Below are 27,823 nucleotides of genomic sequence, written 5' to 3'. Positions count from 1 at the left end.
AGAAGCTACAAATTATTCTATGTTTTACAGGGGTAAAACTTGCATTAAGAAAAAAAGTATTTATTCTTACTAATCCAAAGGAAATGTGCTTAAGCATTTCTTTTCTGAAATAAACATTATTTTTAGACAGAGATTGCTCTGACTCTTTGTCAGTTTTCTGCTTTCAATCCCAACATAGCCTATGTCATGAAGTTTGGTGAACATCTACAAGATAATGAAGTTTTCATGAAAAAGGTGACTGAGAAGAAGAAAGAGACAAATAACGTTGTCAGTGAGAGACATATGTAAACCAGTTGGTTTATAAACTGGTTGAAAGTAAGAAAGCTGGTCAATCACCTCTAATATCCTGGTTATCATCCATGAGTGCTACCTCTTACCTGCTAGGGACATCACAGAAATAACGGGGGTAGAGAGAGCAGAGATTATTGTGGTAGGGAGATGCAGGACATATGAAACCACAAATCTGTAGGAAAACAAGCTTCCTCTATCAATTAATGTTCTACTTTCTTCTGCAAATTAGTAACTTGAGGAAGTGGCATGATCAGGCTAAGACAGCTTACAGAGCTGAATGCTGAAAACGTCATGAGTCAGTTCAGAGAGAAAAGAAAGGCTTCTCCCCCCTCCTGCTCCCCTCTCTCAGAACAAGCAGAGATCTATACATTGAGAAATAACACCAGAGGACTAGAGATTTAACGTAATATACAGCTTTCCATACAAACCTATGAACATTCTTTACAGAAAACCCATTTCATTTGAATGATAAATTGGGCAACTGGAAAGAAACATTAATGGTTTAAATGAAGTACAAATCAACACACATAAAGATCAAGTTTTTAAATGGATTTACACAAGAAGTATACCAATAGCTTTACCTGCAAGTAGGCAGGAAAGGTTTCTTCAAGCTTATTTTTCTTTTTTCTGTAACGCTTTTTTATTTTCTCAGTACTTTCAGAAGCTGGGGTAGACTCCTCAACCGGAGTGTCTGGCAGCTGTTCTGTCCAACCTAAAAAGTTAACATTCAGGCACAAATCAGCAAAATGCTCTGTGTCTGCCTCTAAAGGTACAGCGGCAGCATGCCCAACGCATCTTGCTGCCTATTTGGGTGCACTGGTTTACTGAATATCACTCTAGATGTATTCTAAAGGTGGCTTTTATCTAGCCAGCTGTGAACTGCCACTGACCAACCGGGCTCTGGCAGTCAGAAATACCAGATGTGATATTAGTCACATCACTACCTTGTTGTACCTCACTGCCTGTAGATACACCTTTAACTTTTGTATCTCCGAGCCAACCTAAGAACTTGGTAATTTGGGAAAAATTATAGGTGCCATTCAGCCAGATTTCTGAAAGGTAATTCCACTGAAGTACTATCTCCAAAGTCATCCACGCTGAGTTACACACTTTTCATTTTATATACCAATTTTTCTCAAATTAAAAGTAAACCACCCTTTTTTTTTTAAATCTAGAAATTACTGTCATGTAAATAATAAACAGGCCACAAAAAGAAATCCATAAAGAGGCCCTTCAAGAAAAAATACGCGTTTATTCAGCTATCATATTCTGAATTGGCACTGTTTTTTATAATAAACACAAAAGCACACTGTGCTTATCAATCATTCAGTATTTTATTTCAACAGCCCAGGGAAAACACTGCAGGTAAAAGCAGAACTTTTTAAGTTCTCTAATTCTGTCTTGCCGAAGCTAATTACATGAAGTTAATGACTCTGGGAAGTTATTTAAGAGACTGTATTATTGTGGTAGTAAAAAAAGCTATGCTTTGTACTGCAGTGATCTCTTGCACCATATTCAGAGGACAGTGAGTAGAACGAGGCTCACCAGCACTGTGACCTCTGCATTGTTTGAGAGTGAGCTTTTGCAGAGAAAGGGGGTGGAACATAACAAAAGTAGCAAAAAAAACTTGGTAAGGCTGATGAGTACTGGCAGCTGAGAAGCAGGCTCTCAGCAAGCTATGATGATTTAAAACATACAAAGATTTTTCTGAGTTACTTTTTTCTTAACAAGCAATTGTGCCTGAGCAGACAAAAAGAATCTCAAACTTTTAACTGAAGAATACTTGTTTAAGAATATGGCTTTTTAACAATATGCATTGTACTGTTACCCAGAATGGGGAATTAACTTTTTAGCCATTTTTTTTTTTTACTTAAAGGAGCAGATCCCTACAGAAATGAAAAACTTTAAAGCAAAATTTTCAGCACTAACTGAAACAATGTAGTCTACTATACTGAAATAATATTTACAAAGCAGAAAAACATAGCTATAACACTAAAACCTGAGTGGTCAAGCATTGAAACACTGGAAGTGTTCAAAAAACATGTGGACGTGGCACTCTGGGACATGGTTTAGTGGGCATGGTGGTGTTGAGTTGATGGTTGGACTTGATGATCTTAAAGGTCTCTTCCAACCTTAAGGATTCTGTGATTCTGTAATATTAAAGAGAAAGCAAGCACTGTATCTGAATAGGGGACCCAGCTAGAATACTGGATTACAATGATGAAAGAAACATTTGTTGGCTTCATAAAGTAGTTCTAAAACAACATTTAACTGTTAGTTTTTAACACTGCCTGAATGCTGTAGTAAAGATCCAGTCTCCACCATGTTGTACAAAAATAAAAGCAAGAGACCAATCTGCCCCTAGAAAGGTGAAAAACTCTAACAGCTAAACAGGCAGGGGAGAATAATAGGAGAAAGCAAAAGCCAGAGTCTTGTAACTGAGATGGTATCAGTCAACCTTTAGAAGCAGCTGCCTCCTTCTACTGACTTTATAGGAAACAGGCTCTGAACTAAACATATTCCACATCTCACCTTAATGATACCTCAATATTTTCCAGATTAGATAGTGTGAACAAATCCAAATGGATGAAATGATTTAGTCTAATCACACACAGCAAGCAAGAGAACAAGGCCCATAAACAAAATCTGACTTCTTGTTAGGTGCCCAATCTATGGAGTACTACAGTGTCAGAGGCATTAAAACAGCTTTGCTGTGAGAAGAGAGACCAGAGTAGGATTCCTCAGCCTTGGAAAAGTCAACAGCTGATGGGGGAATATGACACAAATCTAGAAAATCTTTCTGTATGTGGTGGTTTTGGCAGGGATAGAGTTAATTTTCTTCAAGAAAACTCTGGATCAGGACTGTATCTGGATGAAAGTGTATGAGACGTCTAAACCTACCTCATTTCTTACGCTTCTTTCTGTCTTCTACTGGTCAAAGCTAGAGCTCTGACACAATACAGCAGTCCTTATAATCCTCACTATTTATCTCCCACAATAGCCTACAATTCATTGTTTCAGTTTCTTTGTAAATCATGGGCTCTGTTGAAATTGTAACTGTATAGGAATGAGTATTTCCAGTTGAATTAATAAAGCCATCATGACAAACACAAAAACTTTTTCATTTGTAGCACATCTCTGGAAAGAGTTGTATGTTGATGAGTTCCATTATTTTTACTGCATTAAGAAAGGACAAAAATTTAAAAACACGTTTCTGCACTTACCTTCATCTCTGCCTGGCAACTGCTCAGAAACAGATCCAGAAGAATCTTTTCTGGAGAGAGATCTTTTAGTCTTCCCCTGCCCTGTACGACTTCTCTGACGTACCATAAATCCACCAATACCTAAAAAGGAAGCAAAAATTCTTAATATATATTGATTAAAACTATGTTTCACAGTAAGAATGCGAGCCAAGATTATTCTGCAGGTAAAGGGGACCACTGCAGCTGTAGAGGTCTAAGAATGCATCTGAGATACTTGAGTTTTCATTCAGAGTTTTAGGAAACATTTCTGAATTTTAGTGTCTTGGTGGGTATATATGTAATTATCAAAAAGGATCAGAATTTCAGGACTGTAAAATATCCACAAGAAGACCGTATCACCAAACCTGGCAACTTTCAGATAGCAGTTTTCCCCTTCCTTGGCAGGTTGATGAATTGCTAGAATTAGAAGTCAATCTACCAAACAAAACCTATTAAACAACCTTAAAGGAGCATAAAAACTCTATAAATTGCTCTAAAGAGATCACCACTTCAAAAGACGGTACTAGAGAAGGACGTATCACAAAATAAAAAGATAATTAATCAGCATCATACTGCCTGAAAACTCACTAATCCTTCACTACAGATTGACTGCAGTGCTCCTGATCCTTTACAGTTGGTGTGTATGTATGCACATGCATCAGATTCAGGTTTGTTTCATTTTTCAGGGAAATTGTTGGCTGCAGAAAACTAACAGATGGCTGCTCAACTCATGATCCAAAACCACTCCAAGCAAATGAAACTCTATTCTCTTGAGGACTCAGCAATGGAAATAAATGGCTTATTGAGGTACATTACTTGTAGAGAAAAAGGAAATCTCTGTTAAGTGATGTGGGTTTGTACCACCATCTCCACAGGGTGGGCCATGATGGAAGGCAATATACAAATGGGCATAAGTTGCTGAGACAGGGCTCTTACTCAGCAGCGTGGGAAATGACATGGAGAGGGTAAAGGTGGTAAAGATCTGTTTAGCTACTGATAGAGACGCAAGAGAAACTGGACCATGTTGTAATTCCTGCTTCCTTTCCTTCCTTCACTGTATTCCTTGCCTTCACCTCTTCATTTCATTGCATCTGTTCTCCTCCCCTACTATATTCACAACCAGAGAATGAGGCCTGTTACAGCAAGCAGGATGGGTGTGTCAGGCAAAAACAGTATTTGTGACTGCAAAGACTACAATCAACTTATTATCCAGAGTAGTGGGAGGCTGCATAATGTAACACACAATCAACACGTAACACAGATTCTGAGACATACTAAGGTAGGGGATAAAGGGGCTCTTCAAAAAGCCAGGCAGTGTCAAAGTACAGCTTATTATCTTGGGTTCAGGTTTAGTCCTAATTATTCAGAGCTACTTCCTATGGAGTCACATAGATACCTCTAGCTTTTTCTGCCTGGAGACAGCTCAAGTGTTTCTGCATCCACAACACACAGCTAATCCACAGTAAGGATAATTAAAGAGTCAACCGCACTAATAAATTAAAACAAATTAATTCATCCAGTAACTGAATTCATTAAAATTCCCTGCCAGAAGTCATCTGCAAATGTTTAGTAAATTATTCTTATCAAGAGGTTCAGAAAATAAGATACATACCTGCAAAAAAGTTCAGATCTTGCCAGATACATACATATACATACAAAAACATAACCCCTCCCCATTCTTCACCAATTATATGAATACAGTACATTTTCTTATCAAGTTAAGAATCAATACAAGGTATAGATTCGAACTACTAACCAAAAATTGACAGCATACTAAGAACAGGCATACTGCTAAGCAGCAAGCTTTGGTAATGTATTTTGGTAAGAGGACTAAATCTAAACAGAACATGGAAAAAAAAAATCTAAAATCAACAATTAGCAGTAGAATACTTCAGAATTCATACTATTTTCTAATTATTTTTTTAATTATACAGGAAAGAATTGTTAGAACAAACCAGGGACACACAATCCTATAAATTATTGTATCCTACCGGGTCTATATGGTTTTCGCTTCCTTTTTTTAATCCCATCAGCTCCTTCTGCCACTTTGGTGTCATCATCCACAGCTTCCCGTTCTGGGCTGGAATCTGACTTTCCATCACAATCCATAAGATCACCTTCTGCAGAAAAGAGGCAATGGTAACTTCAACTGGAAAAGAAGGTATTTTTCCAGAATTTCTACATCTGACTGATTTCTGAGAAACCGATTGAGAATGACAGATTTTTCAAGAGGGTGACACTCTCTAAACACTTTTTGGAAACCCATCTTATCTATACACAAAGACCTAGTATACACATAAGTTTCCTGTGAGATGATGGCTACATAAAAACAGAGAATAAATGCTATCATTACTATATGTGGATCTGAGAAATTTTTTTGGCGCCTGTGCTATCGCATTTTTTAAGTGTCTGAGCAAGACCTAGCCATACATCAAGGACTATGGATACAATTTAACATGCAACATATACTTAATTTTGTTTATTGTCCTCCTAAGTTTTGTTTGGTGGGGCTTTTTTTTATTGAAAAGAGAGAAACTGACAAACTGCAGCCTGCATTTGGAAGGTAACGCATAACGACTCTTAGTTTGAAGGGTTCTTGACTTGAAGCTGTGTGACTGACTGAAAGCGGACTTATCTATGCAGAGGAGTTTCTTATATAGTAGAAAATTCAGCCCAAAGGAATTACTCAGCCTTGAAGATGAAGACTGTAATTTTGAGTTTGAGTTTATATACTGTGGGAAAACAGCGTAGAAACAGATGTAAAGTATGATGGCATTAAAAAGCCTTTGGTGTTGAAGAGTGAGTTAATTCTGTTTCTGATATCCACAAAATGTCAATACAATAATGACCTTACATCTTCATTTTATTATAAAGCTTCTGAAGCATGTTAAATACACTCCTGCCTGTGAAAAGGTATTGGAATTCTGATTCCCTGCTTTGGATTTAGGTGTATAGTTCTATATGGTCTAAAATGACATACTGTTGTAAGAGGAGAAATACCATTCTAATATACAGAGCTGGACTCTCTCATTCCACTTCTGCTGTGTTAGAACTGCAACCCTTGCTCTGCCACAAGCTGGGTCACGGACCGAACTTTCCCATCGATGAAGACTTTTCTGAGTTCTACCAGCAAAGCTGGTCCCCACTGACCACCACAGCCAATTCCCTCCTCCCCTTAAGAGCATGGGTAAGCCCTCTTTGCAACGCGTCCAGTTCTGGCAGAAGAGAAACCTGCTTGAGAGCCAACATGTCCTGCTACACAAAGCAGTATGCCGACTGCTAAACACCACAATGGTCCTCCCCATTTACTTACAAAGCATAGCTCTACTAATAGTAGCAGAAGAGCCACATTAAATCTACCAAAGCTGAAACTCCCAAAGTAAGCTGAACTTTCAAGTGGACTTTAAAATGTGGAACACTTGGTTAAATGCCGAACCTGATGAAAGCCTATAGATGAGATGGTAACAAAATTACCACAAGCTCAATTTTCTCAGAGACAGCCTCTTTCTTCCACCTGGAACTTTAGAGTCAAAGTAAGGGTTAGTCCTGTTTACCTGTAATTAACACACTATGTTGTTCCAATCAAAGCCGTGGCACAGCTTTATTCATCCTGATGCTCAAACAAAGATTTCAGACGTTCAGAGACAAGGCACTGATCCACTCTACAGAGCACATGTAGAGCTTCCAGGAAATCCAGCCAATCTACCATGTACCTGCTGTGCTGTTATCATCATATATATGAATGTGCTCTAACTCTCAAAAAGGGAACAAAAGGTGATCAGAACTGAAATTAAAGTCTCTGGAAGTTTTGGCTCTCCCTTTCATATTCTGCTATTACGTTTATATACCTTGTTATCTAGTTGAAAAGGGATACCTATAAAAGCCAACAAGGAGATAATGAAGCTAGACAAAGTTACGTAGCAACAGGCACACATTTGTAAAAGTAAAGATGATTAGCCACTGAAAAAGAACAAGGGAAGTGGTTAATTCTCTCTTTTGATGCCTTCAAACCAAAATCAGAAGCTTTTTTGCTTTCAACAATCCAACTGACGGACTGTATGAAAGTATGAGATGAAATTTAAGAGTCAGTGTAATGCTAGGATAATGTACCAAACCCTGTCAATACTGAAGGAAATGAAACAAAACCAGCTAGTTAACTGTTTTAAAGGTTATAAACAAATAAAGGGAAGCTATAATAAAAAAAAATACACTTCTAGTCAACAGCAGACTGTAAGAATGTGCTGATCAATAGGAACAATACTTATATCAACAAGTTAACACCGAAACTACACTGATGGTTAAACTACGAAGGCAGTTATCTCAAGTACGCTCTCTGTATCTAAAAAAAGCTTATGACATTCAATCTGATTAACAACGAGGCAATGTTGCACAAACAGAAAGCACTTTAGATAGTGGTGTGGTGGGGTGCCTACGTTCCTCTGTTCCTCTTGTAACAAGACACCTGCATGGCTAATGTAATGACTTTCACACCTGCCTTTCCCCAGGCCACGGATTAACACCTATTCCACCAACACATCACGGTATTGCACCATGGCGGCTGCTGCTTCTAGAGTTCAAGAGTGGGGATTTGAAGAGTGGGACTGGCTGCTCCTACGTGCTTTTCCCACCCTCATCTCCCACCTTTGGCCTCCTCAGGCTGGGGCTGCTGTGCTTGCTCAGCAGTGAGGGAAGCAGATGAGGCAAATACGGGTGGCCCTGGGACCTGTGGATCTTTGCTCCATGTCTAGACTTGTGGTGGAAAGAGCTCTTCCACGGGCTTCTACCATTGACTGAAATGCCATCCCCATACACAGGGATGTGTTTGGATAGGTAAGCGTTAGCCCAGATGCCTTCATCTCGCATCAGCTCTGGAGGCCACGAAAACATTGTTAAACCTTTCTCTCCCTTCACACTACACAGATACCCCATCCTGGAACCTGAAATCCTTTGGTAGGGCTCTACATAGTGTCATCTAGTTGAACTACAGCAACACCCAGAATTCACTTCCAAGCTCAAATTCTTTCTTAAATTCTACTCTGGAGATGAGGACAAACAAAATGATCATTTTGTCTACGGAAATAGAAAAAAATTAGTTTTCTTCCTCAGACTCTCAGGTCAGCCCACCTTATTTCTTTTAGAAGAAAGAAATACTCTCAGCAAAGAGCTTCTTACTTCACTTTCCCCTTTGTTTTAAAAAACAGCTTTACAGTGATCTAGACGTTGCTTTGCTGAGCCAACACTACCACTTTCAAACAGCGTTTGCACTAAATTTGAAAGCCTCAGATATACTTGTACTCAGTTGAGTATACAGTATTTCCCACAGGTAACCCAAGGATTAGACAAAAAGGCAACTCGTTATTTGCAGTGTTGCCAGCCTTAGAAAGGTGAGTTTCCTATAGGATGGATGACCCATAAACAATAGGATGGATGATCCATAAACAAAAACCCAAGAAAAATCCCTGAAACGGACAACAAGGAGCCATGACTATTGTTCAAGTAATTTTCATAAAGCCTTCTGTACAGAACACACAAATATCAGTATAATAAAAACTCCCAGGGATATCTGCAATACGCTCATGTACTGCAACACTCCAAGACACAAGACATGCCAAAAGTAGACTGCTACCTCTACTGTCATCCATCTCCCCATCTCTTGAGTGTTCTGACTGGGCATCTGGGGGTGTCTGAAGCACAGCCACACTGTTCTGATTTATAATCTTCAGTTTAAGCTTTGGTTTTGTCCGTTTTCTTCTTGGTACTGTAACAGTTAGGCTCTGTAACTGAGACATGCCGGATTCTGTCAAGCAGACTCCATCCTGGGTGTATGTCTTCGGTGGGTCTATAAAAGTTAAATGAATCATAACAGCAATATAAAACTCTTTAATTTACAAGTCTTAGATTTTAGGAATAGCACTTTTACGAGTTAATAATCCACATGTATGGAGCTGATTCATGAGTGAGGAAATCGGTATAAATAAAACGGAGCTATCTGATATTGTCTTACACATTACAGTTACAGCTTTGTAATCCAGAGTCTGATGTCAAATCCAGCAACAATCCATTATATTGCTACAAAACAACTTACATCAAAGACTCATTAGAAAGAGTGACTTGATTATGTAAACTAGTGCCTCACAGGTTATTTCTGTATCCCTGGAACTCACAGAAAACTGTGCAAGTCTAACATTGGGCCCCTCATCCAGTCCTCAGCACTGTACCTGCATCTTATTATGGACCTTAAGCCTCCCAGAACTCTTGCTAACTCAGGCAAGTTATTAGCCCTATTTTACAGGCAGACAAAACCCAATTTATATCAAGTGAGCTGCTCAAGATCAAACTGGAAATCATGGGTAGAATCCAAATCACCCAAGACCTAGAAGACTGCTTCTACCTCATGCTGTTCCATGACAATTGAGTCTACAGGTAAACTCTAACATTCCTTAATTCACCATGTAGAAAGGTGCCATCACCTGTGCTGGGGCCCTGCAAGTGGAGATTCGGGAATTTTCAGGGAATTACTAAATAATGAAGAGGCTGCAACGATGCTTCTGCTCTTTGGAGCAAATTAAATAATGTTTTTATAACATTTTGAAAACATATGAATATCGTAACTTTTGTTCCCTTTAACCAAAAATATTTTCTTACGTATCATCTCACACCTCAAAACACAGCTGGTTCTGAACACAATTCTTCCCAGATGACAGTCTTCTTACATTGAACTAAAAAAAAGTATTTCCTTTAAAAGAATTGCATACTCTTTTTCAGATTGGAGATTTGAAGGGACAACCCTCTCTCAGAACTACATTTGTGCAGTATCAAATGGGAAAAAAATTCTAACACGATGGAAGCTGTCCTAACATGACGGAAGCTGTTAGGTACAATCATTGTAAAAAGTGACTTGTGAGTAGGCTTGTAAATATAAATACCTAGCACATTCCTTTTCTGTATGTAGACACACAGAAAAGTTGTGTCCTCCTACAGCTCTAGCCTGTAACCATTTGTGTACATGCTTGACTCAGCTCCACTCTGTTATCACCGCTAATATTAAGGCAAGCAACTACGTCTGCAGGATCAAAGCATAATTTATAGTAATTATTATAGTGCAGGTATGGCAGGCAAAAGATAAGAAAAAAGAGAGAATGAGAAAAAAAAATGAAGAGCATGCTGTGGTAACTAAAGGATAGTTAATGCTGTGTGTTATAAAAATCATAGAAAAAGGAAACTTTGTCTCATGTAAAAATATACCCTTAAAATAAGCTAAATGATCAAAGATTAAGCGTTCACATTCTTTACCTAGTTCTTTTGATTTTGAAATAATCTGAGCTCCAACTGATGAATCACAACAGTCCAAAGAAGGCACTGAAAAATATAAGGAAAATCATTTCAACTTTTAAAAATGGTGACTTGATTTAAACTGAAACTATCAAATAATTTTCCTTAAGCCAGTTCTTTTAAACTCCCTGATTTAAACTGTTGGCAACATTCACTAGCACCTTTAAAATAAAGTGCTTTTCAGTGCCACAGAAGATGTGACTACAAGCCTGATACAAACTGAAGTTCTCCAACTTCCTGGAGCCAAGAATGGCATTGGAACGGTACTGAACTTGATGGTAAACAACGTCCTTCTACTGGACTAAGGGCAAATGAAGACACTGGAGCTACTGGATTGGAAAGTAAGCTCTACACTAGTCATGATGTCCTGGTTTTGCCGACCTAGGCATGAAAAATGGGAGGGCTTTTTGAATTGGGTATTGACTGCTGTCGTATTTCCCCAAGGAGGGGGAGGCACACCACGACAGCTTCGTACACAAGATGCCAGCTGTGTCTATGCTGCCAGATCTCTTACACAACACATATCAGAAACAAAATAAAGCTGATTTATCTGAGAACAGATGACACATGACTTGTTCAAGTTAGACAGGGTTATTCTTATTCAAGATAAGAATATTGATAAATGGAAGAGCAGAAACTCAATTTAAAAACTACAGCTTGTGTGCTTCAGGGAAGCACCAGAGCAGTGCGACTGAACAAATAATGATCAAAATGTCCTACAACACTACGCTTCTCTTGTGCTGGGTAGTAATTCTCTCCGCATCTGCCTTAATTACAATAACCGTAATCGTGCTTCACTAACCTGTGATGTGCAGGTTAGACTTTTAATATTAGTACTGACTTTACAGAGACTGTGTAGACAGAGTAAGTAAGTGAAAATCAGAAGCTTCTATCTCACAAACACCAAGAACTAGAATCAGAAAACCTGTTAGTTTGGCACAGTTAGCATTACCATACAGGCAAGTTCATCCACGCTTTTTTCTTGTTTTTGCCTAGAAATCTTATCCACACCAAATTTAAGACTCAGACAAACATCTGGAGTGTTTACTTTGCATCTGCCACACAAGAGGAGACCACTGAGGCAAAGCACGTGGGAAGTTCAGTGTTTCTCAGACATGTCAGACCACCGCATGTGTGCTGCTGCTGCCCACCTCACACACAATATGGGAGTCAGTGACAAGACTAGGAAAAGCACAAGAGCTTCCAAGTAACACTTAAATTCTTAAATTCTTTGCCAAATACTGTAATGAATATGAAATTTAGAGGATGCTTTCTAAGCATATAAAAAAATTGAAGGAAAGTGAAAGTCTGTCTTCAAAAACTATAGGCCTTTAAAAGTTTTATGCCAGGTGTAACTAAACTATATGATATAACCTACAGAAAACCAATATTCCATGTAATTGGTAAATGAAAGCAGCCTATGAGAATTACTGAAAAACTGATATACAAGAGTGGAAGGAAAGACAAGGAAGAGAAGAAATTGAAAATGAGATTTTGAAAGAGACCCTGAGCTGGAGGGAAACAAAAAAATATGGGACAAGCTGCAGGATGGAAAGTGCTCAAAAGCACTGAAATGAAACAACAGAAAATAGGCAAATTGTAAGACATACTCAAAGTGAAATAAGAAGTCATCTGTTTATTTCACTGGTTATAATTTACAGATGTTTTAAGACAGAGATAGCAATTATTGAATTGGAATCTAAGGTAAACAAAAAATTCAGAAAGACAGCTGTGAATGGGAATTTGAAATCCGTGTTTGTAAGTCAAACAACAGGGAGTGTTCTTCTGGTCCAGGTCAGATTGTGAACAATTTTAGGTTTGGAGACTTGAACAGAGTTGAAACAATCAAATAAACAAGCTGCTAGTGACAGAGGTGAGGCCTTCAGAGACCAACTCACAAAAGCTGCACAAAGAATCAGGTTTTTTATATACATGTATAAATACTGAAGACAGTATCAAACAGAAAAGGAACTAATTAGAGTGCAGATCAAGGATTAAAATCAATAAAATGGGTAACAGAGAAACAGAATACTGTTAGAGAAAGACTGTTCAAGGGAAAAAAAAATTAACAAAAACGTGCTTTCTGAGGCACTGAGCTGAAGTTATACCAAAATTATTTTGCTTATTTGCAAATGAGTTTAAACATGCTGAATATCATACAGCTACATTAGTAGCTTCAGTTGGAAACAAGTAATTGCACAGAATACAGTATGATGTGAAGAATCACAGTTTCAGAAATAAAGGGGGTTGCCACTTGCAAGGCTGTAATAGAAAAGAACAATTCTAGGAACAAATGTAATCAGCATAAGGGACAGAGTGAAATGGTTGATGTAGAAACATAACACTTAACAGAGCACTATCAGATGCCTGCATAAGTGTGTGCATGATGCAGAGGTTTCTTTGTACATGCAGTAACTTACAAGAACATGACAGCTGACATAATAAACGCACCAAATAATAAAAAATTCAAAAGTTAATTTTTTAACATATAGTATTATGTTGCTTTTGTACCCTGTATTTGCAAAGTACATAGAATTAAGTTTCAGAGCGTAGAAAAATTCAATTCAGTTTCATGAAAATTGTACAACAGAGGCTCCCTGTCACAACATGCGTATCACTGGCAGTATCGAGTATCTCTGAATTAGTAAGTGATACGAACTCCTCACTGCCTCTGTGGGCACGCTTACTTGAGCCAGGGGAGGAATACATGAACACAGGCAGCTACCAGAAACTGTTACCAGATCAGTTGTAACTAGCTGAAGAAAACCAGGCAGAGCTGGTCCCTTTGCCTCCTGCAGAGAAAGAAAAACAGCACCAAGGGAGGAAGAAGCTGGAGTATGTGGACGGGTTGAGGATGAGAGTAAGCGAGGAAGGGATGAAATCTGCAGATGGGGCACGACATACAAGGGCAAAAAACAGAAAGGCAGAAGTGATGGGTAGACGGTTGAGAATTGCTTGTTTAGGAGTGAATGTAAATGAGATGCACACATGCCTCCTGAATGCGCAGGAATTACAGCACAGAGGAAAAGCTGCTGCTACCTAGAGCAGTACCCAGTCATGATAATATTCAAGCTATCTAAATTAGAAAAAGATTTCTACAAGGCACAGTAATATGCTGAGGGACATATGTTATAACTTGAGACCACACTAAATGGAACCTGATGAAACACTGATCAGATATTATCACTTCAAAAGAATCTAGTAATGAAGGCTTATGGTATACTACTTTGGAGCACGTCTTACCACATTCTGGCTTTTGATATTTATGTATGTTCAAGAAGAAAAAAACTATTTATCTTTTACATCTGTTTCCTGAAGAAGATGACTCGTAAGATTATCAGATATGCATCTGATGTTCTTAAGATGAGATAGGGAAGAGCTCTTAACAAATTAAAAAGTTTCCATTTTCTGAAGCAAGAAAAACGGAATTCTTTCTCAATACCTACATGCAAAAGTATTTACTCTTTAGCAAGAGTAAACCTGCAATGTATTGGTAATTTATTATGTTGAGGGGCTCTTGCTTCTTCTAGAAAGAAAGTAGTTAAAAAGCTTGTAATAATACTTAAAACACATCTGTGATACATCAAATGGAAAGCACAAGAACCATTCCAGTAAGAATCACACAATATGGTACATTTTAAGAAGCTTTCTACTGTTAGCTAACATTTGTTTCTCTAAGTTTATCAAATGCTAATTGTTCTCACTTTGAAACAAAAAATTACAGAAAATTTTCAACGGAACTGTAGAAGAATTAATGAAAGACTGAAACATTTAATATAAAAGTACATGCAAGTATGTCTATGAACATGCATCAAATGACATTCAGACATGCAACTGTATACATGTACACGTGTTAAAAAGGTATTGCATATACTGAGTCAAAACATGAAAGAGTAAGAGAAACTTGTCTTATAAAAAAGGTGAAAAAAAAACCTGCAAAGAAAGCTTGGGAACTCCCTAACAGCTCTTGCAGGACTGGTTCCTATTCCTTGTAAGACAAACCTAAGCAAAACAACTTCATGAAGGTGTGCAGCAAGGACTAACTCTGGGGCCAGTTTATGCCTGAAATTGAAACATCTCCCGACACCATCTTGTGAAGTTGTTCCATGTCACTTATTATGGGTCTAATGATCTCTAAAAGGCAGCTCTGCTAGCTTTAAAGAGAAAGGAAGAGGCAGTATTTCTTACTCGGACCTTTTTTGTTTTAAGTGCCCAAAATTTATTATGAAAAAAACCCAAAATCTGTGTTATACCTGCAAGTTTCTTGTTTCTCCCTCTTACAAAACCTTTTTTTTTTTTACATTTGTGAAAGCAGACCTCAAAAATGAAGTGATTTGTAAAAATACGTAAGCATAAGTCATTCTTACTTCTAACAGTGATAAAAGTGGGATACTTGAAAGTGTTCCGCAACATTGTGTAGTTGACAAGGGTATCTATAAACCTCCAAGGTCACCTCAATAAGATACAATTACTGCCATGCTGTTATGAGGACATGGCAGTGCAAAGAGACATTAGATACTCTACTGAACTTTCCTTGGCAGACCTCTCAGACACATGCCTCATGGTTATCTTCCATCTTGATCAGGAATGCCAATCTTATGGACATCTTCTTGGTGGATATGAGTATTTCTTGAAACATTTGCTTAGTTCTTGTACCTTCCTCCTACCATACTCTCATGATACCCCAATAACTGGTTAATGTGAACACTTTAACGTGCTATTATGCTAAAAATGGGTATAGCTGTCAATGCTCTGTTGAAGTATCAGACTGAAGCAGAAACTCCCGTGAGCTGACATGCAGAGAAAACAAACCTGGGATCCACCCTTGTAGCAAGACCATAAATCAGGTAATAGGCCAATCTAATTGCTGACAGGCCACTCACAATAACATTAACGAGGACCATCCCACAGAACCAGATGCTGTAGCCATGCTTAGAAAGAGAACTGCAGTAACCTCAGCTCCTGAAGTGCCGCTGCTACAGAACTGTGTAACGCAGCCTAATGAGGAGGTTGGTACATATATTCACTGATAACGTGTGCGGAGAAGAGCAAAGAACTACACATTTTAACTAAGAAGAAAGGGGTGACTCCCAAGCAGGAAAGTACAGTGAATTCTTCTGAAGACCACAGCTAGGGAGGGAAGCACTGGTCTTAAATATTGGGAGAGCTGAGGGAGTGGCATTAATAAAACAGGATGGAGGATGGGAAAAATGCTTCCATGGACTGTTGTTACAGCTACTGCTGCTTCAGAGAGCCTCAAAGTATTGAAATACAGAAAGTTTTTCTGCTTGGAATTGATTTTCAGATTCTTCTGCAGTTAATAACTTTAGAGAACTGAGCTTTCTTCCTTCCACTTGACAAAGTGAGATGCCTTTTACCCTTGCAATAACAAATGCTTTTAGTCATTAACCCAAATTATCCAGAATTCCCCCTGCTAGGTTTCCTTTGGCCTTGCAGCCAATCGCTAGAGGGTGCGAAAAAGGTTGAGGGTGCTTCCAGAAGGACCTTTAAAATAAACATGAAAAATCCTACCTTTACCATGAGCCAAACCTCCATCAGAGAAAAGAACCGTAACACGTTCCCAAACCTATTTATTGCAGTGTGCAATCCTGCCATTGGTTTCAATTGTCTTCTTACCGTTTGTTGGTGGTATGTATGGCCTACAAATGGTACAGTCAAAACCCATATCAGCTATGTTTTCCACTTCCTCCTCTGTGTTTAAGTTCTGACAGATTGCATGCATCCATCTAGAAATTAAGTGGGGGAAAAAATACAATTTAAAGGAAATATGTGCTGTTTTAGGAGACCCAAATATCAGTATATGGTCCAAGTCAATGTGAAATACTTGCTTAGTTTAAATTCTTTCAGGGAGAAATGATGAATCAGGTTCTCCGTATATACCATTCCCCTATGGTGGTGTGTGGTAAATACTGTATATACAGTATCAGATTACCTATTTCCCCTCACAGGAAGGAAACCTCTATAAAATGACGTCCCGGAAGCAAATATGTCATAGTATTACAATTTTCTCCCTATATTGCAATCATTTTAACTACTTACTTCATACTACTATACCATACTATGTAATCTAGATTTAGTCTCACAACAATAGTCTTGTGAGGTAAATTAATTTTATTTTTAGAGAGAGGGAAAATGAGGCACAGAGTGATTAATTAATTTGCCCAGAGTCGTATAATTAAGTCTGTGGTACAACTAGGAGTCAACTAATAAGAGACTTCTGAGACTCCATCCAGTGCTCTTTACCACAAGACTATTCCCTTCATGTTTATGCGTTTATGTTAGGGGAAAAAATTAAAATAAGCCTTAAACAGGCAAAACCTGCAGAACATTAGAAATCCTTACCGATCACATTGTCTACACTGAATTATAAGCTCTTCATCCCTGTAAGTGCGATAGCAGATTGGACAGGTAGACAAACTTGCGCAGGGAGCACACTGTGTGTAATTATTTTGCCATTCACATCTTAAACCTGGAGAAGTTGCTCCACAGTGTCTGCACCAAACACACCTGCAGAACAGACAAAATGATCTATTACCTTCAGGTCACAGGAAGATTATTTTGTGACTTTAAAACCCTCCTACTTAGCACTGGCTAAGTAATTAAGTTTTAGGTCACTAACCACTTTGGACGGGGGATGGGGGAGAGGAAAACTCATTTCAGATCAAACAGTATTTTAGTTGAATGAAAATGTATTAGATTTCAAAAATTACCAACATTTTTTATAATTTTAAAACAAAGTTCCGAAGTAAGAACTCCTTTCAATCTGCAAAAAAGGTCAGGTGGGTGTTTTGTAACAGCTCAACAGGTCAAAGGAGTTCCTGCTTCTAGCTGCCATTCACTTTGAGATATGGAGACTTAACCATGTGAGAGGTTTAGTCTGTCTGTGTTTCACCCAAGTAACAATAATGGTTTTTGGAGGGTTTTATTTTGAGAACGATTTGTTGGAAGTCCTCATTTATTTTTCCAACTGAATGTTGGAATGAACGTTCTAAGGAACGTAAATTGCATTTTTTTTTTTTTGTCCAAAAGTTTCAGAAGAAAAATTTTGTCCACTCCTACTTACGTGGTTTTCGGCATGAAGAAACAGTATTAAGAGGAGATAGCAGTTACACTGATAATTGAATGAAACAATTCAGAAGTATTTTGTTTGCTTAAAATACTGAATTACATACAATTAAAACATATTCAATGGACGCTGCAAATATAAACCGACAAAAAAAGAGGCCAGCAGTCAGTATTTCTGACCCCGGAACCAAACACACCATTTGCACTTCCAGCCTCCCTTTGGAACTGTCTGCAGGGGTGGATCTAAGCAGTACGTGTGGTAGCTGATGTCGCAGTCATCACAGAGAAGCAGTCTTCCTGGATCTGTCGCTTTCCCGCAGGCTTCACATACCGTGCACTCCAGGCACCTCCAACCTTTGCTAAGCACCACTTTAGTAATCTGCAAAAGGCAAGGTGAAAATTATTTGAAAACTGCTCTACGAGGTGTGATCTTTGTATAACTTAAGGTCTGGCTAGAGGAACACAGGATGCTCTTCTGTGCACACTATCCACATTGTAAGCAGCTGTTTATCAGTTAGACTTTCTGGAGCTTCAATAAATATGAATGGATTAAACAGAAAAGAACTGTAATTACTGATAGCTGATACTGTTCCAGAATATAATTTCTTTAGATAAACTGGCATACCAGAGAGTATATACTGCACTGAATCTACATGTATAGGAGTAGCTGGTCCTGCAGGAACGAAGAACACAAGGCTGTTTTTTTTCAGCTGTGTAGTAAAGCCAGGATTCAGGTCACTGCAACTCCTATATCTTTCCTACATTACCTGTGATAACCAGTGCTGGGGTTTTTGTCATCTGAAGCAAACAACTCATTTATTGTGGTTAAGGTGTAATGTAAGAGTAGTACATAAACACAAAACCAAATTATAGTTGCATGAAATACGCATATGGCATTCTGTAAAGTATATTTAAAACAAAGTTTTGTGACATTTAAAAAAATTCCACTTTTACATAGATGTACTTATATAATAAAGAGTGTATATTGTATATATTGCAGTAAATAGCTTATTATGTGCTTGCTAAGTTATCTCGTACCATTCAAATTTAATTTTCACACATTCTCTCCTAGACTAATGAATGTAAAATGTATTAATTAACCACTCCAACTGCTGTCAATTCTGACAGCCAACAGACAAATTGAATCAACTAAACCTTATGCCCCTAGTAAGTGAAGATGCAGTAGTTTTTTTCTTTGTTTCTAATTCTGCCTGTATTTAGGTTTTAAGCTTATATCTCAAACTGTTATTTTAGCCAACTGCTGGATAATCAGTGCTATTTATGGCTGTGAAATTACAAAAAGGTTAATTTCTCTGGAGGTAATGCATACTATAAAATGACATTTAATTAAAGTCTTTCACAAGTCACATACAAATAATGGTCACATTAGCTGATGAATATCTAACAAGTTAATGACTCCCCTAATTACCACAAAACCAAAGGCAGCATAGTGCTATTAAAGTACAATATGAAAACAGTGTCATCAAGTAATTTTTTAATGTAACAAAAGCACTCACCTTAATACTGACACAGTATGGATGGTAACACTGACCACATTGAGAACAGGCAAGCAACCTGCCCTCAGCACCTTGGCCAAAACTCCCACAAACTACGCACATATCCTGAAATGATAGAGAAAGGCAGATTTTCAACATATGTCAGCCACTAAATTCTGAAACCATGTAACTGTAAAATCCAATGCATTTACTTTTTTCTAATTAAAAGCAGAGAAACAACACAAAAATACAGTAACTATTATCCTAACCTGATGGAGAGTGAACTTGTCACTGTTAGAGAAGAGGACAACTGTATTATGCATCGAGTTTTCTTCCTCATCTTTGTTAGATGAAATATCCATAGTTGTGACCTATTAAAAGAACACAAAACATAAATAGCAACCACATCATATTTTCTAAGACATGAGACAAGATGAAACTTACTCTCTAAGTATGTTAATTTCTAGTAGTACCCAGAGAATACAAACTTTCCAAATATTCATTCATACACTGTGAACTTTGATTAAAAACTACCTGCATCAGAAATTACTGCGTTAATTTACATTGTTTTTCACATCACTACAACCATCATTGCTATTTCAGTTTTACACATTCTCTTCCTCTCTGTTGCTCGCTTTTACATGTTACTCTACTGCACTTTAAAATGGAAACGGAAGGAAAGAAGTAGTCTCAGAAAAAAAACAATAAGCAGAAATTGTCATACTGTGACCAGTCTCCTCTGTTCCCTACATATAAACACAGAAGTGCTCATGCAAAAGTTAACTGCAGTGATTCAAAGAGCAATTTGTCCCATACTGACCAAAATGTGGTTTAACTAATGTTCCAAGTATGTTACAAGAGTAAGGATGAGTTCTGTAGTTACGGTAGTTAAGACACTCTCTATAAGCAGTTTCTTTATGAGGATTATCTAGCTTGCCCATAAAAACTTTCACTGAACTTGAAACAGTTGTTTTGATCTCAGTCCATAAGGTTTTACTGTAGACATTCTCCTTTTGATCAAGAGATTGTTATTCTTACCTGCCCTTTATTAATTCAGCGTATACATGTACATATAGCTTCTCAGGAAAAAAAAAAAGAAGAAAAAAAGAGTTTGACTGTGTTCTGACTTCCATTAAAATCTTGCTATGCACAATTTGCTATCCATGAATTTAAATGAACAGGCCTGAACCAGTAGTGGCCATGGAAGTTTGGAAGATAAAGAGCACACAGTTCTATAAAAAAAGAATGTATGATAGAGAAATGTAACTTTGTTTTACCAAGCTGTTCTAATTTTATAAATATGGGTTATTTTAAATACAGGTTAAGTCTTACACCGATAGCCTTGTTTAAATTGTAACTTAAATATTTTACAAATCCAAACATCACTGGAGAGACAAATGTAGATACCGTTACAACAGCTACAGGAATCCTCCTGATACACTGTTGCTGAAAATCAGTGTTTACTGAGAAACAGCTAAAAAGGGAGTATATTGTTAATGAATTTTAATTACTGTATGGTTGAGAGCACTGCAGCTGTAGCTAACTAATTAACCAAAAAACACCCGAAACACCTCTTGATACGTTCAGGGAGAGCTTTTCCCTTGCATATATTTCCACAGGTTCCACAAAGTTCTTGGAACTGCTTGCACGTACAAAGAAGCAGAATCTGAAGGACTGATCCATTGCAATTCTGATGCTTGCTTAATGCCAGCCGTGACCCAGCTTGAGTTAACCTGTAGCCACCTTCTTTCCCATTCCCAAGATCTACCAAGATATTTCCATATTTGTGTAGTTGTCCGCTGGTCATGATCCCATGCTGAGTAAGAATCAGTTTGTGCAAAATTGTGAAAATATTCCCATTTCAAACATGTATCTGGCAAAAGGCTGGTCTCTTGGTATTGCTATGTCTACTCTATCACGAGCGTGCCACACCTCTGCTCTACAACTCTGAAGTTGCCATTTACTTGAGGAGTCAAAGGATCAAATTTCTATAGGAAATTGTGGAGAGTGATGTCCATTTTGTATTTAGAACAATTCACCTAACTCAATATCCAATGTTCAGTTACAAAAATTTTTAAGTTTGTTCTATAAAATCCAGCTTCTCTTGAAGTACAAATTTGTGCTTTGTAACATCCAAATAATTACATGAATGCCTCCAACTTATTAAGGTACCTACGACTAGCCTAAGTGGAATTCATCCTATATGTTTAAAATGACGTATTTGCTTATGAATCTTGACCATCCAAAGCTTTAAAAGGGAACAATGACAAGAGACGTTTGCTCCTTTCTCAGATCACAAATACCAAAGTATTCCAAGAAATTATTATACAGGCAGCAAAAAGTGGCACAATTCTGTGTAAACTCAAACAGGTTGTATGTAAGAACACAGAAGAGTAGCTCTAAAGAGAGCCTAAGGAATGATTTCATAAAGGTATAAAAATGAGTAAGTCCTTCCCTGAACATGAGCAACAGGATACCTCTCAAAATCTGCACAGCTGATTGATAATTAAACTTTGAAAGGAATGTTCAAAGAAGCCAAGTCCCTAGCAAGGAAAAAATTTCATTTTTTGCAATCCAGATTTCCAACAGTTTTTCATACCAAAACCTCTCTTCTTACGAGGAGCAGAGGAGGACTGTGTAAGATTTAAGAGTTTTAAAAGGACTTCAAGTATGAAATAGATTAACGATCAATTGCAGTGAGAAACCACTTGCTTAGAATCACTTCAGTGCTGTATGGGAGAAAGCAAATGTAACTACCATTTTCTGAAAGGTTTCTCGAGGGAAGCTGTGTACTGTCCTACGGAGTATCTGACATCTCATCACAACAGAAAACTTGCAGCCACATTGATATAATATTTTGTTAAAGAGTCGAGGAAGCTTTAATTACAGTAAATTATGATCTATCAGGGCTCTTTGAAGGAGCCAGCAAGCCTGGGGACAGGGAAATCTGACTGACGTAACTTCATTACTAAATTCTTTTGGCAAAGTCCTTTACCAATGCTCCTCAGTAGAATTATCCCTATATTGACAGAAGACACAAAATAAAGAGTAGAACAAATTCTCAGATTTCTATGTGGCAGAGCAGCACTGGTGGAAATCTGATAGAGGCTGTCTGCTAACAGGCCGTGGTGTTCCCACACCCTCACGTGCAACCTCAAAAATCAAGTGAGGAGCAAGGTGACAAAGCTTGCCAACAATACTAGGATATTCAGAGTAGTAAAATACGAAAGACAGCTGTGAAGAGCTGCACAAAAACTTCACAAGGCTGAGTGCTGGTCTGTAAAAAGGCAGATGAAAGTCCAAAAAGTAAAAAAATACACATGATAAAACAACTGACAAGGATGATAAAAAATATGGAATAGTTTCCATATAAGGAACAACTCAAAATACTGGGATTCTCCAGACTAGCCATGAAAGAGCGGAAGGAAAAGGAGGAGAAATGATGGAGATGATGAGAGGCATGGATGGAGGAGGTGAATAGAAACCAACTCTCCACTGCCTCTCCTGTAAGAGCACTAAGGAGCAGGCAATAAAACTAGCAGACAGCAGTTCAAAACAACAGGCTGATGAGCTGTAGAACTAAAAAAAGGTTGACACGCTTTCCAAAAGTTCTTGAAAGTGAACAGACAAATTCATGAAGGAAAGCTCCAACACAGACTGCCCAAGACAACGATTCCACCTCCTGCTCAGCAAGTCCCCAAGCCACACCCTGGGGACTCTAGGCCTCTTCTGTTTCTGCGCTCTTCCCCCAGCACTCAGTTTTGGTCCCCTGGGTTGAAGAACCTATCATCTGATCTGCTACAGCTGCTGCTAACATTCTTATGCACAAGCCTTGCTCTCCCCTTTTGTGTTGTTCCAGTGAGTGCTGCCTTTACTCAGCATGTTTTCCACCCGAGGAAATGGAATGAGTACTCTAAGACTCCCAACAGTTGTCCCTTTAAGTGCAGCATAAAATTGCTTCAGGTCCATTAAGTTACAGTGTTCTAGTTTGTCATCAAACCCAGTTAGTAATACCCAGACTTTATGAAACACCTCTACTTTTTAGTGCTCTTTGGTTTTATACAGTATTTTAATACAAGAATTATAGCTGAATAAAATTATGTTACATTAACAGACTGCAATATGACTTAAAAATAAATGTTCTTACCCCTGGAATGACTACAGTCCCAACTCCATTTTTCAGTTTTGATCTACCTCTGCCACCTCTTCCTGAAAGACCTGCACCACGTGGCCTCCGTTTCCCCGGGAATCCTGATCCACGGCCCTGTTCAATTTAAGATAACAATTTAAATGCAACCTAAAGTTCTTCTGTTATATGGGATTCAAACTTGTTCAAAGCATCTGGGGAAAAACATAAGTGAAAAACCACTCTCTCATTTCAAGTGAGTATGAGCACACTAGGCTATAGTCATTAAGTCACTACATAAGCATTGTGAAATACCTTTAACTACTTACATGACATAATATGATCACCTTTATCACCAGTGAGAAAGCAGCCAAAACCAGAAATGTTTATTTTCTACCCAGGAGTAGCTGGAAATATGGAAATGTGTTTTTTTCCCCCACAGTTGCAAAGCATCCAAAATAAATATCCTCCATTCTATGATTCATTTTTCTTTTCGTTTCTTTTTAAACAGTCAGCTCAGTTCACGGGACTTCTGAATAGGGTCTGGACACTTCATTACTTGCAATCATAGATGCTTTTCTTACACTATGAATAATCAAGCAAAAACTGGAATTTATTAGGACTCAATCCTGCTCCCAAAGTGAAGCAGGAGCTGGCTCCACCAAACTGTCTTAATTCAGCAGATAGAGAGAGAGCTTTTTCTATTAATTATATCAATTACACTCAGGTCAACACTTCCCATAATATGATGTTTTTCTTATAAAACATCCACGTATTTTTAGACAGCTTCTTTCTCCCCCTTTCTTATCTTAGATGCAGATGTACAGTTGCAGTGTTGTGTGCTCTGGAGTATTCACAGTATATTCAACCACAATTAACTGTGGAAAAGCAAGCATGTTTTTAATAATAATTACCTGATACTAATACTGTGAATTAAGTTTGAATCCCCCCTCCCCAATGAACTAAACATGAAGAGGATCCCTAATCCTCCTTAATATTTTTCCAGAGAGAAAAAGAACATATTGACAATGTCCCCGACTTCTGGCTGGTATGTCAGACACCTTTACAACATGTTTCAGAGCATCTGATCTGAATAAATGATGATAATTATGGTATCTACCATAAGCATCTTTCCTACTACAAAATAAGCAATGAGATTATTTATTGCGTTTCAAATTTGTGAATAATCTCGTCTCCTAATACAGCCCAAATCCATCCACAGGGTATCTCGACATGGTGTCTGTATCCAAACGTTTGCTGGAACCTACTTTTAATACCAAGACAAAAATTTACTCAATAAAACAGTGTTGACAGAATCACAAAGCTCCTTGGGGACGGTGTCACCAACAGACATCAACAGTCTCTACTGATGGAGACAGGAGTTTCCTGGATGGAAAGCAGCATTATGGGCTCAATACTACCAACAATATTTTTCAAATATGCCAACTCCTGTTTCAAAGAAGATACAGAAGTTTATGGTCATAATTAAAGGGAGAATCCAAGCATCCCAATGTTAGAATTTTATTAACATCCATCTTTTAATGGAAAGAGAAATTAAACTGACTTACACAACGAGGTAATGTAACACAATGTTATTTTAGGAAGTGAAAAGAAGGATGTTACTGATGGCTGAACTATTTACATGTACTAAGGTGAAACAGAAATGTTGTCCTTACATATATATGGAGTTAATACATATGCACACACAGGACATAAAAGCGTCATTTTTTTTTTTTTTTAAGCTGTAAACTCTTCTGGCATGTTTCTTACTTTGTCTATTTCAGACCAGGTATCAGTATTGTTATTTTCACACAACTAGAAACAGGAACAAGCACATGCTTGTATCAATGTTAATGATGAATATTAAGCTGAAAATTAATGCTTGAAGCAGCAAAAGCTAAGCTGATGTCAAATTAAAATAAAATTAGCGTAAGAGTTAAAGTGAAATGAAAATAAACCATTGGGAAGCTACAGCTATTTGTCCATTTCATCATTTAGCTTTTTCGCCTTTGTTTAAGAATAATGATCCCACTTAGTTTCTTCAGGTGTTTTTAATGCTAAATGTCACTGTAGATACAAGCATTGGTCCATCTAATCAGGTACAAAAGTTGTTACTTATTCCCCCATAAACTAAAAATGATGTCACTTTGAATCCACCCTGCAAGATTTCTCCACAGCAACAAATTTAAGCCTCCCTTCAGATCCCTGCTTCTTTCCGTGCCTGGCTTACCTTACTGCCAATCTTAAGGACATTTTCCTTCTCAGGTAATTTATTTTGACAGCTACAAAAAATGAAGTACTAAACACACACACACAAAACTGGCAACACAAGCTATTCTTTGCCATTGAAAATTAGGGCAATGCCATCATACTGTACACTCTGGAAAGCATAGATTTTTTAACCTGAAAGCTCCAGAGTTTCAATAATTTTTAGAGGCCTTAAACAGTGATAGAATGGAAGATTAATTCACTTGTGAGATACAGAATTTCATCACTAATCTCTACAGCAGAAAGATAGCAACGGATACATGAAAATAAATTCAAATTATTTACCACTTTGATGCTCCAAATGGCACTGCCAGGAAGCTGTCTGGATTTAAAAATGTCCCGACCTTCTGAAATGTCTGGGGACCAGGAAGGTGGGCTGACTGTATTATTGGTACTCCAAGCCCCCTAGGATACGGTAGGTGAGAAAATAGATGTATAAAACTTCGCAACACACACACACACACACACACACACACACAAAAAAGAAAAATAAAGAAAAAAAAGAAAAAGCAAGCAACAAAAAAAGTAATCTGAAAAGCAAAGCACATGCAGGCATAGGCATTTCTACGTTAACTTAAGTAGTCAATTAGTTCACCGAGTGAGAGGAAGGTGGGAAATTTTTAGGTTCTCATTGAAACATACACAAATATTAACCTCAAACTGATGGTTAAGTACAACAAAATGAGTTTTATAAACAAAGCATAATACAAATTGAAAGCAAACAATCATAACGACAACCAATTATACCCCCAAATTTTATTGCATCACAGACAGTAGCTTGAGATGATAACATCCACTTTTATACTTCAAATCACATTTTGAAAGAACAGATGGCCTTAGTTGACTTTTGAGTCTAAACTACTGACAATCACAGCAACAACTAGTCTGAGAAGCACATGAAATAAAAGAAACATAAATAAACCATTAAAAAAAAACCAGCCATGGTAATTAACAAAGTACCTCTTTCCTGCAAGTTTGCCACACAGAAACCATGATAAAACCTCACTACCAAGGTTTTTTCACTCCTGTGTTCTCATGTTATGCTGTGGTATCAAATTTTCATATGCTATTACATACATGTAATAATATACATCCATATGTATATGTTTTAACTAACTCATTACTAACCCTATTTATATAGTTTCCATCATGGTGAGATATTGCATAACTCTGTCACAAGAAATACGGCAAAACAAGAAGATGGCAAAACAATGCTAAGATGGACAAGAGAAAAAAACCTGTGAAGTTCCTCATACACATTAAAATCAGTGGAAGACTTCCTCAAACCCTGAGTAAAGACCGCAGGAGACAGCCTTCAAAATAAGTAACTTCATTCTAAATTTACAAATTAGAATACTTAAAGGATAATACATTTTCCTAATTCTAAGTTTGTGAGAGAAAGAAATAATGAATTCCAAGATGAGAAGTAAAACAGATGAAAAGTATAGGTTTACCTTCTCGAGAATGACATTCAGCAGTAGCATCACATGGATGATGCAGAATAACCTCATGCATACTAGTAGTCCCAACTATTCGCACATGCGAACTGCTCACGTGCGCAAACCCAAATGCATTTACAGTTTTGAATGCTGGTCTATACAATAATAAGCACGAAGAAAAATGAGACAGCTTTGCAAAATGTGGTTTTCTTTTTCTGAAATTAAATGTTCTCCATCAAGAATGTGTTTGAAACAGTTTCTTTGGAACCAACAACTCACCAAAACGTATATTCATCTCAGACTGTAAATAGGTATTCTGCTAACAGCAGTGCTGACTGCAAACAGGGCTACCCCTCAACTGATTTCAGGCCAGAAGGATCACAGGCAAGACCTCCATAATCCGTGTAAGACACAGCCAGGTTAGTTCAATCTCCTGATGAAGGTATGAGCCAACATCTTGCTTACCCGTGAGCAGATGAGGAAAAGCTGATACGATGCCTTCTGCTTGCAGAGCTGGTAGGCAGTAACCTACGGCTGCTCAGA

At 37.8% G+C, this 27,823-nt stretch overlaps 1 protein-coding gene across 1 annotated transcript in view; it reads right to left on the bottom strand.

Moving 5' to 3' along the window:
* Window positions 1–27,823, bottom strand: part of KMT2C (lysine methyltransferase 2C) — a gene marked incomplete at its 5' end in the record, with an annotated part of 201,819 nt that overhangs the window by 46,827 nt on the left and 127,169 nt on the right. Inside the window, 12 exon segments of the mRNA XM_081996665.1 lie at window positions 873–1,003; window positions 3,516–3,635; window positions 5,525–5,653; window positions 9,160–9,372; window positions 10,827–10,892; window positions 16,503–16,612; window positions 17,229–17,393; window positions 18,149–18,330; window positions 19,469–19,573; window positions 19,717–19,818; window positions 23,595–23,711; window positions 26,127–26,246. Of these exon segments, the coding sequence (XP_081852791.1) occupies window positions 873–1,003; window positions 3,516–3,635; window positions 5,525–5,653; window positions 9,160–9,372; window positions 10,827–10,892; window positions 16,503–16,612; window positions 17,229–17,393; window positions 18,149–18,330; window positions 19,469–19,573; window positions 19,717–19,818; window positions 23,595–23,711; window positions 26,127–26,246 (1,560 nt within the window).

Source organism: Phaethon aethereus (genome assembly GCF_964289735.1).
Source record: "Phaethon aethereus genome assembly, chromosome: 2".
In the NCBI taxonomy this organism is placed as follows: domain Eukaryota; kingdom Metazoa; phylum Chordata; class Aves; order Phaethontiformes; family Phaethontidae; genus Phaethon; species Phaethon aethereus.
The sequence above is the reverse complement of the archived record's forward strand: the minus strand, read 5'-3'. Positions and strand labels throughout refer to the sequence as shown.